Below are 12,142 nucleotides of genomic sequence, written 5' to 3' on the forward strand. Positions count from 1 at the left end.
ATCAGTCACAAGTGGCTGTTTGTAATACGCAATAAACTGAGTCCCAGAGAGAAAATTCCACATCAGTTTAAGCTTTCCCCTAATTTTATGAGGGAGAGGGGGGTGGATTGCGGGGACAAGCTGGCAATGCAGAAGAGAGGAACCTGCATATGTCATTGATGGTTAGTGTTGACTGGTATTTGCATTGCAATTTGTTACATAGTCATGTCTTAGGACTATATATACGATTATGGGTGAAAATATGTCTGACTGTGTGTGTGTGTGTGTGTGTGTGTGTGTAATGCATCATCTAGTTCTATATGTGTGTGTGTGTGAATAATCTCTCTCTATATTCTTAGTAAAAACTTTAGGATTTGGCCTAGTAATGGGAAACATTTTTTATGGAGGAAAATGGTAGAGTTATGGCCAAAGTGTGTGTGTGAGAGAGAGTGGAGGTTTTTTTGTTTTTTGTTTTTTTTTGGGGGGGGGTTGGGGAGGTTTGCTATTATTATTTAGCCACATCCGGAAAGCCTTACTTAGTTTTTACTGTGTGTGTTTATAGCATAATAATTTCTGATATATTTGCAGACATGCTATGGATCAGGAGAGTGTGTGTGTGCGCATATTATATGTACATACATATGTATAAAGGCTGTAAAATGCGACTGTGACAAAATCTATAAAGCAAACTCTGGCGAACCCCAGCCATCGGTGACGTATGCTGTTTTCCTGAGTTCTGCTTTGCCAGCTACCCTTTTATTCCTCTTTTGCCAAAACAGAATTAGAACAAAGCCTGAGTTGCTGCAATGGAATATTTTCTATTGGACGTGGGTTAATGGGCATAAAAAACAACCACTCCATGTTACTTTCCACATGTATGTCTGCAAATCTTAGGCCACGAGAAGGGTTAACAGGGTCTGAAGAACCATGACTGAGGCTGGTGATGGAGTTAATGAATCCCCTTCTATTTGTTTATGCATACTGCCAAGTTGTTCAATTTTTTTTTTCTTTCCCCCGGCCTCTGGCCAGAGTCAGTGCATGTTTGTTTTAGCTGCAGTAACTTTTTCCATGGGCTCTGCTGACTACTCAGTATAATATCCTCTCAGAATCTCTGACTCCATTGCAAAGACAAGGTCTGAACTTTCAGATCTCTTAATTCAAATCCATACTCAGATCTGCCACTTCTGCAAAGTGTTACATAGCTTAAAAATAAAAAAAACGAGAGAGGCAGAAAAGAGCTAAGGGAAACCATTTCTCTCTACTCCACCCCCACCTGACTTTGCTGTGCCTTCCACTCCACCTCTCTTTGTGCCCTTCTCCCAGGGCACCGTCTCCAGTGTTACCAGCTCTGACTGTTCAAAAGTCATGAATCAGGTCTAAAAAATCATGAGCTTTTAAGACTAAACACAAGGTTTTCTTTGCATTCTGATTTCTGAGGCTTTAAGGGTTCACTTTTCTCCCGAACCATGAAGACTTGCCCATCTGTATAAAAGGAAAGCCAAGTGCTCTACATGTTGACTTCAACTACAGTAACTGGGCTTGAAGAAGAACCCTATTGATCATGAGACTCATGGTAAAATCTAGGGACCTGTCAAGTAGGTCTCCTAGCTTGCTGCCCAGCAGTGCATGCATCAACTGTTGGATAATGTCATTCTGTACCAAAAATCACACCTTTGTTTCTGTGTGTTTGTAACACCTTACATCCAATGAAGTGACTTGTTTCAAAACAAACAAAAAAACCCACTGCAACTCCCACCTGAGCCCGTTACACAGTTACTGTCTTCTGTACTTCTGGGATGAAATCTGGACTCAGCTGAATGGTAGCATTTTACACCCATTTTACCTTCACTTTGTACTCAGTCCCTCTCTAGTTCACACCCCACTGAGTTTTAATTTCAGTGCTTGAGGCTCAAAATGAAACGTGGCCAAAATCACAAACTTCAACTTTGTTTTCATGTCTAGAAACTGCAGATTTCAATGCAAAATGAATAAATAAATAAATAATCACAAATTGATCCTTGTGCACCTTAACCTCACCCTAGAGAAGGTTCACAGAACTTCCAACCAAATTCCCAGATTCAAACAGCCTCAAACTTTTGGAAAACTTAGCTATGGTTCTGAAATTTGACCTATGAGTATTGTTGCCAATGCTGGCTCAAATTTCTAATAGGAGACAGATCCCAGAACCAGACAACTGTGTGGATTTGGGTTTTATGAGTGTGTATATTTTGCACAGTTTTAAATATACGAGATAAAAAACATTAGTACACATTAATCTTTATATGCACAGTGGTAGCAGATCGAGGCCCCTGCATTAGGATCTCATTGCTCTAGGGGCTGTACCACTATATCTGCTTAAATGAATTTAACTTGCCACAGTACCTATAGTGGAGCCAATGCATCACAATAGAAATTTCAGTCCCATAGAGAGTGCAGCAAAGCAGCCCTTGTGAGCAGCCATAGTGGGACAAACACATAGTTATGCTACATATCTAAATCCGCTCTGAAAGGGTTTTCAGTGCCAGGAGGAAGAGGAATAGTCTACTGGGAATCCAGCAAGAGCCAACAGTAAATGTAATTCTGATTTTAAATGGTTAAGCATGACTTCAAAATATATGTATGACAGGAGTCTCAGGATAAATGTCACTGGGACTTCTTGTTTTTTAATACACCTTCAGAAACTAAACAAAGCAATTGAGTTCAGTGGGTCTCTCAGGAAAAGACCAGTCACTTCCTGAGCAATAATCTGCCTGTTAGCAGCAGATAGATTCTCATTGTTTGCCACTTCCACTTTCCAGTAATGAGAACGATTACTTGACCAATATCTAGCCAGTTTCTGCCGAAGTTCTGGAAAAACCTACAGCTTTTCATAGCAAAGTTGCATTATTGGTTTCTTTCCAAAAATCAAAACTTCTGTGATGCTTTAGGACTGCAAGGCATAACCAACCAGAGCTGATGATCATTTTATTCTGTAACTAGGTGACTGCTCTCCAACGACAAGATGTATTTTGCTGTGCTGGTGATTCTCTTACACTGTAAGTTCACTGTTTAAATATTTGCATGCGTTTTTTTATGTTGTCCTAGTATGTATGTTTTGATCAACCTGAAACAAACATTTTTCAGAATTCTCTGTCATGAAGAATTTCCAATTTTTTGCATTTTGTCCTTAAGCTCAGTCTTTAAGCTTTGAATATAACATTTCTTCTCACTTTTCCAGGTCCAAGTTTAAAAGCTCAAGATAGTGGTGAGTTGTGCCCTTTCTTCTAAAATTCTTGATATGCCAAAGACTTAATTCTGCTCTGGTCTCAGTTACTGTGGTGTGGATCCACAGTGGAGTTTCTCTGGATTTGCAGGGGTATAACTTGAGAGCAGAATTTGACCCATGTAAAATGATTTAACTTGAAGTCTACTTTTGTTTAAAAAATGCCACAAAATGTGCATGGATGGTCAGTTAGAAACAGAATCCCGTCCAGACATCTTGGGTAAAATCCTGACTCCTCTGAAGTCAGTGGGGGTTTTTGTAGGATTAGTTATTATTTAAGATTCCGTATTGCAATGATAAATGTTCAATGTGAGTAAACAATGTTGGTAATGTGCAATATACAAAGTTTTCAAACATCTTCATTTAGTCTTTAACCCAAAATATTGGCAAAAAGGACCCTGATGGACAGTGTTTGCTCCTGCAAACTGTTTCAATCAGCAGTGTGCAGCCAATATTTTTTCCTTTCCTCCCCCCAGTAAATCTCATTTGACAGGGTTCACAAAAGAAGGGATGGAATGGGGAATCTAGTTACTAGTGCTGTCATATTTAAACAAAGCCGCTGTCTTGTCCCCATAACCCAGAAGGGAGGAGAGACCATTTGGTAGATGTAAATTAAGGGCACTTGCTGGATGTATTTACCCTTTGTTCTGCAAAATATCCAGAGAGTACTGAAAGTTCAGCATGATGTTGAAACAGTGTCCTTTTGAAACTAAGGCGAAGCAAGTGATTTCCTTTTCCCCATTCTCCCTCCCTTATGCTGGGAAATAAGCATTTGAATACAAAAAACATTTCAGAGGCCTTTTCATGAATGCCAAGGCAAAGCTATTTCTGGCTAGGAGGATTTACAAGTAAACAGGGAGGGGGCAACTCCACCAGAGGCAGGGAAACTGTCCCACCGCATCTTTCATTTTGGTGGTTGAATGTGAACAAGGGTTCTCAGGAGCTCCCTCTAGCTAATTGGTAATTTAAATTCTGAGCAATCTGGGCGTAGCCACCAGCCGTTAATTTTAGGACGAGCGAAAGCAAACAAAGCCCATAAACTTGTTTTCCTTGACTTGTTTATAGCTACATGAATAAGACTTATAGCTAATAATGTAAAAAGAAAGGGAGGACTTGTGGCACCTTAGAGACTAACAAATTTATTAGAGCATAAGCTTTCATGAGCTACAGCTCATTTCATCGGATGCATCAAGTGAGCTGTAGCTCACGAAAGCTTATGCCCAAATAAATTTGTTAGACTTTAAGGTTCCACAAGTCCTCCTGTTCTTTTTATGGATACAGACTAACACGGCTGAGACTCTGAAACCAGCTAATAATGTATAATTTTTGAGGTGATAAAGGAATAAATATTTCTTTATTAAATAAGTACTTCGATGCCATTTAAAAAAAAAAAAACTGGTCTGGTATTACCTTGCCATCTGTTGGAAAATTGTAACAATGATCCAATGGATCTGGATGGAATTTTTCATATTAAGAGGCAAGAGTATATTTATTAATAACAAAGATATATTTACAGGGCCAGATTCTTCTGTTCTTATTTACCCTTCTTTTAATGGGGAATTCTGCTTAAAAAATCATAGTACCATATGGTCCAAAAGGGTTTGAGTCAGCAAAATCCATAAGCATGTGCTTAACTTTAAATCCCTTGAAACACATGCTCAAATGTCACTGAAGTCAGAATGGGTGAGAATCAATCTTGATATAATCCCATTGAAGTCAGTAGAGTTACACCAAGGATTAATTTGACCCATTGCGTGCAGGTACTATGCAGTTTTCCCTGATTAATTGTAGTTCTGATGTGCGTTATTTCTCTGCAGTATTCTGGACCTCGACTGTTCCTAAGCAGAGGCTTGTGTACAGCAATGGGAGATTTGGCTAGGCAAGGGTTTCAGGATCAGGCCCTCAATTTGTACATTTTGAAAAGCAGTATTTACTAGAACATTTTTGCCACGCTGGAGTGCATAAGAGTTTAACATAATAGCAGACCTAGTATAAAACAGCGGGAGATGAGCTATGCAGAGTTTGCCTGATTGAGGCTTGTGAGATATGGAAGCAGATTGAATCTTCAGTCATGAGCTCCTTAGTCCTATTTGGGCCACCAGAAAACTGGGAAATTGTGTGAGAAACTGTAATTATTTCCTGCAGGAAAAAAATGAAAGAGAAATAATTGGGGAAAACTATCTTGCAATGATGGGTTTTAACTGTTCCTTTGCTGTTCACCAAGAAAGAGACCTACATTTAAATCTGAATATTGTGACATCAACTAACAAAACTCTGGAAAATGAGATACTTGACCGTGTTGCTGCTTTACGTGGCTATGTGATAAAAGAGACACAGTTGAAGAATTGGCCGTATGTGTTTGTGGCTGGTCTTTCAGGGAAGGGAAGATAGATAAAGCCAGATCTTCCAACTTTTGCTCCTGAAGCCAGATCTTCCAACTTTTGATCCCACTGATTTCAGTGAGATGATTTTCACAGGTAAGGACAACTTGTATGAGTAAATCTATAGAATCAGGCCCATCATTGATGGAAGAATTCTTCCATTGACCTTATATAGAGACCTCGACTTTGTCACTGTAAGTCTTGCCCTTTTATATACATGTATAATGGGATTTTCTGAGTGACACACCTTAACTCTATATAAGGACCATAATTTCTCCCAACTTGGGTAAGTAAAGCCCAATGTTTGGACAGTTAGAAGTTCAATAGCTCAGGACAATTTGAGTAACATGGACAACACACATCCACATGCCTATGGTTACATGTTCACTAGAAACCCTGTAGTGCTTCAGTGTAGAAACTCACTACAGCAATGAGAGGAGTACTGGAGCCCACTCCTGCGACCAGGTTCTCCTGTCACTGAAGTTAATCCACCTCCCCAACAGGTGGTAGCTAAGTCAGTGGAAGAATTCTTCCATCACTCTAGCACTGTCTACAATGGGGGCTAGGTTGGCTTACCGATGTCACTCGGGAGTGCAGACTTTCCACATCCTTGAGTGATGTAGCTGGGTTGACCTAACATTTTTAGTGTAGAACTGGCCTAAATTTATTCACGTGAGTAGTCCCATTGAGTGCTATTGGCCTGCTCAGATGTGTAAGGTTACTCAAGTGCAGACGGGTTTGCAGAATGGGAGCCCTGAGTAACCGTTATCTGAGAGGACAAAGTAAAAGTATAGAATTTCACAGAGTCTCCCTAAAATTCAGAGCTTTTGATCCTGAAAAAGCTCCCTGAAAAATTATGCTGAATCCGATATTCATGTTAAAAAACCCTAAACAATAATATACATTCAGAAATAAAACTGTATTTACCTGGCTGTAATGATGGGCCTGATTCTATAGATTTACTCACACAAGTTGTCCTTACCTGTGAAAATCATCTCACTGAAATCAGTGGGGCCACTCATGTAGGGTCAGGACTACTCACAGGAGCAAAAGTTGGAAGATCAGGCTTTATTTATCTTCCCTTTCCTGAAAGACCAGCCTCAAATGGCAGTACAGAAAATACAACCAATGCTTCAACTGTGTCTCCAGTCACTGTGTATCTTTTATCATGCAGCCAGGTAAAGCAGATAAAAGAACCTGCAATAACTCCTGGGACTTCTGCTAAATTACTCTAGTGATCAATTTGGTCCAAGGCCTACAGGGTTAGATACAGCAGCACATTGGGCTGCTCTGCAATTTTCCATTTACCCAGATAAGTATAATGGTTGGCTTTTCCTCTCTTGCTGAAACTCCCTTGCTAGCGGACTTGGAAACAATGAATCATGAGAGATAAGCAGACCAGAACAAGTCAGCTTCAGCAGAGGCGCTGACTTTCCCTCTTTCCCTTGGGCACTTGACCCCACTCTGCCCCTGGCCCCACCCCCACTCCACGCCTTCCCCAAAGTCCCCGCCCCAACTCCACCCCCTCCCTATCCCTATTCAAACTCCTTCCCCAAATCCCCACCCCTGCCTCTTCCCTGCCTCCTCCCCTGAGTGCGCCACATTCCTGCTCCTCCCCCTCCCTCCCAGAGCATGCTAATGCTGCCAAACCGCTGTTTGGTGGTGGCTGGGCAGGAAGTGCTGGGAGGTAGGCAAAGGAGCGGGGACATGGCACGCTCGGGGGAGGAGGAGGTGGGGTGGGGGGTGAGAGGAGCTTGGCTGCCGGTGGGTGCAGAGGACCCATTGATTTTTCCCGTGGGTGCTCTAGCCCTGGAGCACCCACGGAGTTGGCACCTATGAGCTGCAGGCCCATTTAGCTATCTCTATCCTCCCAGTTCTAGTACACACATTTCTCATCCTACTGCAGAGAGAATGGAAATTCAGTAGAGCTGGGTCAAGCAAACTGGGTTTTCCTTTTGCAAAACCCCATCCATTGGGGGTTTTGTTCTGCAAATCCCAATCAAGAGGTGTTTGCAACTAAGTTCCATTTCATCTAAGCTCCCCAAGTTCGAGTGTGTGTATGTATGTTTGAAGGGATACACAAATGTGATTTAAAATGTCTAGTTTTCCCCAATATCTAAAATTCAGTGACCTCAGGAAAGATTTTCCTGTGGTCAAGTTTCTAGGAGAACAGCTGTCTCTGGAAATTGGAGATGAGTAGTTCATGGCAGCCCAGGAAGGCTACAATGAACTTCAGAGGAAAACAACTGTTTTTTGGGGTGAAGAATTCCCTGTTCTCTTAACCTCACCTCTTTCTCCTCTTTAAGGGGGTAGCACTTGAGATGACTCTATGGACAGATGAAAAAAAGGTGTTTGAAAAGTTTGGTGTTTCACTTTGCTGTGAATACAGAGGTTGGATGCAAAGGGCCCAGTCCTGCTCTTGTTTGAAATAAATAGCAAAATTTCCCTTTAGCTCAATAGGGCAGACAAAGCTCTGAAATATTTCATACTAACCCCTTATGCACTGTGCTGCGAACTTCTTTAGTCACCACATTTCTTTTCTTGCTGTTTCTTTTTCTCATTTCTTTTCTTTTCTCTCCCATCTTTGCTTAGCACTGCCTATAGTCTTCACTTTTGTTCTCTGCCTGAGAATAATTCACTCCAGAGCAGAGCAGCAGCACAAGTTTATGCACCATTCAAGTAGGACTTAAATGGTGCATAGAGACCTTGCTAAAAGAAAAGGAGTACTTGTGGCACCTTAGAGACTAACCAATTTATTTGAGCATGAGCTTTCGTGAGCTACAGCTCACTTCATCGGCTCACGAAAGCTCACGAAAGCTTATGCTCAAATAAATTGGTTAGTCTCTAAGGTGCCACAAGTACTCCTTTTCTTTTTGCGAATACAGACTAACACGGCTGTTACTCAGAGACCTTGCTGTGACTCTTGGCATAGGGGTGGATCCCACATGATCTTGCCTTTTTTAACTATAACTGATACGAAAGAGCATTCTCTTTATTTAGGCATTATTAGCATCTGTGGCAGGCTGACCTGCTTCCCCAAGTTGAAACAGAATTTCAGGAAATCCCACCCACTAGGAGGTGGGATATCCTGGAGCGCTGAATTAACTCTGAGGATTCAACAGGTGGGCCAGCATGGGTTGTATTTAGGCCACATGACTTTTCAAACTGTAGTGACGACAACTGTGTTAAAACACAATTGGTGCCCGAATGGTTCCTACGTGGTTCCTCTGACCAGTGTGGACAGGAATCTGAGCAGTATGTTAAAACTAGGGCTTTGCAAAATATTCACAGCAAAAGGAAAATGTGCTCAAAATTGCATTTCCCCCTCCCTGCTCTCCATTTCATCTTGTAATTAAAAAAAAAAAATCACTTCGTTGTACAGATGTGTTGCTTGAAAATGAAAACTTTTTTCTAGATGGGAGGGGAGCCTTGAGCATCAACCACAAAAATCCTTAAACAACAGGATTGAGAGGTGGGCTAAAATAGTACAGTATAATCCCAGTTATCCTAAAAGCCTGGTGGACATCCAAAAGTTTTAGATAACCAGGATCCAGATAAACAGAAGTGCTATTAACTAGCATGGGGCTACATGGGGGGAACATTGTGGATTCAGATAATGAGGATTTTGAAAAAAGGGAATTCCGATAACTGGAATTATATTTCAGAGTAACAGCCGTGTTAGTCTGTATTCGCAAAAAGAAAAGGAGTACTTGTGGCACCTTAGAGACTAACCAATTTATTTGAGCATAAGCTTTCGTGAGCTACAGCTCACTTCATCGGATGCATACTGTGTCTTCTGCAGTTTCCACAGTATGCATCCGATGAAGTGAGCTGTAGCTCACGAAAGCTTATGCTCAAATAAATTGGTTAGTCTCTAAGGTGCCACAAGTACTCCTTTTCTTTTTGGAATTATATTGTATTTGTATTGGGGTAGCACCGACATATCCAATCCGGGCTTCATAGTGCAAGGCATGATACAAATATAGACTCTGATTCTGCAATCACATGCATCTTTTCATATGCTGGGAGATTGTTTGTGTGGATTTAATTGCAGGCTCAGGGCCAGAAAGTAGGACAGTGCCTGTCTCACAGAGCTCTCAGCCTTTAGCAACTGCAATGAGCATTATGTAGCAAATTCAGAGAACAACACTGCTTTGGATAAATTGAAACTAAATGTGACTTTTTCCTTCCGTTCCCTGTCAAGTTATTACCATCAACAAAGTTGAACTCACTGTGCCATCCCAAAAGGTGAAGAATGGAATGTCAATTGAACTCACCTGTATTGTGGACATTAGCAAAAGCGCCAGTTTCTGGATGCAACATGCTTTTTTATTTTACAAGGATGACAGTCTTCTGTATAATACCACATCGGAGCAAGACAGAGCACATTACAAAATATTTCCAGCTCGATTTGCAGATTCGGGAAGCTATAAGTGCTCTGTGAAGGCAAACGGGAAGATTAAAAGCAGCGATGATTTGGATGTTCAAGTTGAGGGTAGGTATCTCTTCAGCCATGGTCGTCTTCTTTGTTACAAAAAGCAGAATAGATTATGTTCTACTCAATCCATGTACATTAATAATAATACTCTAGTGCTTTTCATCCAGAGGTCTCAAAATGCGTTTCAAAGGAGGGCAGTATCAGTAAAATGAGGATAAGCTGAGGCACGGGGCGGGGGAAGTGACTGGCCCAAGATCACTCAGCAGGCCAGTGGCAGATCCTCATTCCAATTCCTAAAGAACAGATCCTTATGTCATACAAAGCAAAAAAAAATCATCCTGCAGCTGGTACTAATTGGCATCTGGGGGGCAGTTTCTTTTCCCTCCTCACCCCTTATGAGGAGGAGCATATGCATATCCCTGTCTCCTTCCCCAACATTCCTTGTTCTGGCCTACCATTTCATATTGTCCCTCTTGGAATGGCAACCCCTAGAAAGCCTGGGTCCAGGGCTGTACTGGGCCGGTAGCCTGCCTTAAAGGAGTGGCTCTCAACCGTTCCAGACTTCATCCCCCTTTCAGGAGTCTGATTTGTCTTTTGTACCCCCAAGTTTCACTTCACTTAAAAAGAACTTGCTTACAAAATCAGAGATAAAAATACAAATGAGTCACAGCATACTAGTACTGACAAATTGCTCCCTTTCTCATTTTTATCATACAATTATAAAATAAATCAATTGGAATATAAATATTGTACTTTAATTTCAGTGTATAGAGCAGTATAAACAAGTAACTGTCTGAAAATTTTAGTTTGTCCTGATTTCGCTAGTGCTTTTTCTGTAGCCTGTTGTAAAACTAGAGCAATATCTAGATGAGTTGATGTATCCCCTGGAAGATCTCAGCAAACTCCCAGGGGCACATGTCCCCCTGGTTGAGAACAACTCCCTTAAAGGACCAGTACCCCCAGTTCCAATATCCAAATGGGGAAATCAAGTTTTCCCTGTTGCTTGTTCCAGTGCAGGAGCTGGAAACATTGATGAAGGAGGGTGACCTTCATGCTTCAAACATGGTGCCATTACTGAGAACAGCACTTCCAAAGGGCTCCAGTCCAGGCTGATGCTACCATGGTTCTTGCTTAATACAGGGATGGGGGTACAGGAGTGGAGACATTTCTGTTACTGGTCACTGGCCTGTCTGATGAATTTAGGGCCACGTGTTCAATGGAGGGTACAAGGGCTGCCCTCAGAAGCCCCAAATTGGTATGCAGTTAATGTTTCTGAAGTGCTTACACACATAAGCAGCCAGTTTACACACATTAATACAGGTTTACTCAAGAAGAACTAAGCTTCCTTTCTTTCCACCTCTAAACAGAAAGGCAGTGACAGAGATCAAGCCTATGCTGGCTCAAAGCAACATGCCTATGTCAGATGTGAACATTACCACTCAGTTATTTCTTGCATGCTACCATTAAATGATTAATCTCAGCAACACAGAGATTTCAGTCTTCCTCAGTATACTTCATATCCTCCAGTTGTGGTGTGTGAAAGGGCATCTGGATTGTACTAGAGTGATGCTCATTTCATTTTAAAGTCTGCTTATCTCTTGTTATTATGGAACACACTCTCAGCCGAGGGGGAGCTTTCTCTAATGTCTTGGAGATGGCCCCTCCAGATTCCTGACCAGTACTTTGGCGCATCCTCAGAAGAGGCTGCCACAGGAAACCATTCCCAGGTTTTACATTAAGCCCAGTGCCTGCTGGGACAGGGTCAGCTGCAGGTGGGGTCAGCACTGTGAGAAAACTCATACAGTGTGGACACGAATAAAGCTCAGTCATGTAACTTACTCTGGAGCTCTGCCCCAGTACCTTGATTTAAGGAGTCCACAGTCACACAAGGATTCCCTCTTTCTGCACTGAGCAGCTGGCTAATTAATGTTTGCAAAGTGGTTTGACAATTTAAAATGCCAAGGCTGGCCTTGAGCAAAAGGAAAGTGAGTGACTGCTTGAGGCCACTGCAGGCTCTGCCAACTGTAGGTCAGCCCAGCCCTGTCTCCTCCTCCAGCAGTGTGACCAACCGGAAGGGGAGGA

The 12,142-nt window shown here is 41.8% G+C and overlaps 1 protein-coding gene across 12 annotated transcripts in view; it reads left to right on the forward strand.

Annotated features, from left to right (window-relative positions):
• The first annotated feature begins 2,681 nt into the window (after positions 1-2,681).
• PECAM1 (platelet and endothelial cell adhesion molecule 1) overlaps positions 2,682-12,142 on the forward strand; it is a 63,072-nt gene continuing 53,611 nt past the window's right edge. For 8 of the 12 annotated variants that reach the window (XR_012154734.1, XR_012154735.1, XM_073310138.2 and 5 more), the window contains exons 1-3: positions 2,683-3,014; positions 3,197-3,223; positions 9,827-10,117. Coding sequence is in view for 10 of the 12 variants with exons in the window: in XM_073310138.2 (XP_073166239.1) it covers positions 2,981-3,014; positions 3,197-3,223; positions 9,827-10,117 (352 nt within the window). In the remaining 2 variants the exon portion in view is untranslated. Of the gene's footprint in view, positions 3,015-3,196; positions 3,224-9,826; positions 10,118-12,142 lie in introns of all 12 variants that reach the window. The other 4 variants (XM_073310146.2, XM_073310147.2, XM_073310148.2 and 1 more) reach the window with 2 other exon arrangements.

This window comes from Lepidochelys kempii, chromosome 14, assembly GCF_965140285.1.
Source record: "Lepidochelys kempii isolate rLepKem1 chromosome 14, rLepKem1.hap1, whole genome shotgun sequence".
Classification (NCBI taxonomy): Eukaryota; Metazoa; Chordata; order Testudines; family Cheloniidae; genus Lepidochelys; species Lepidochelys kempii.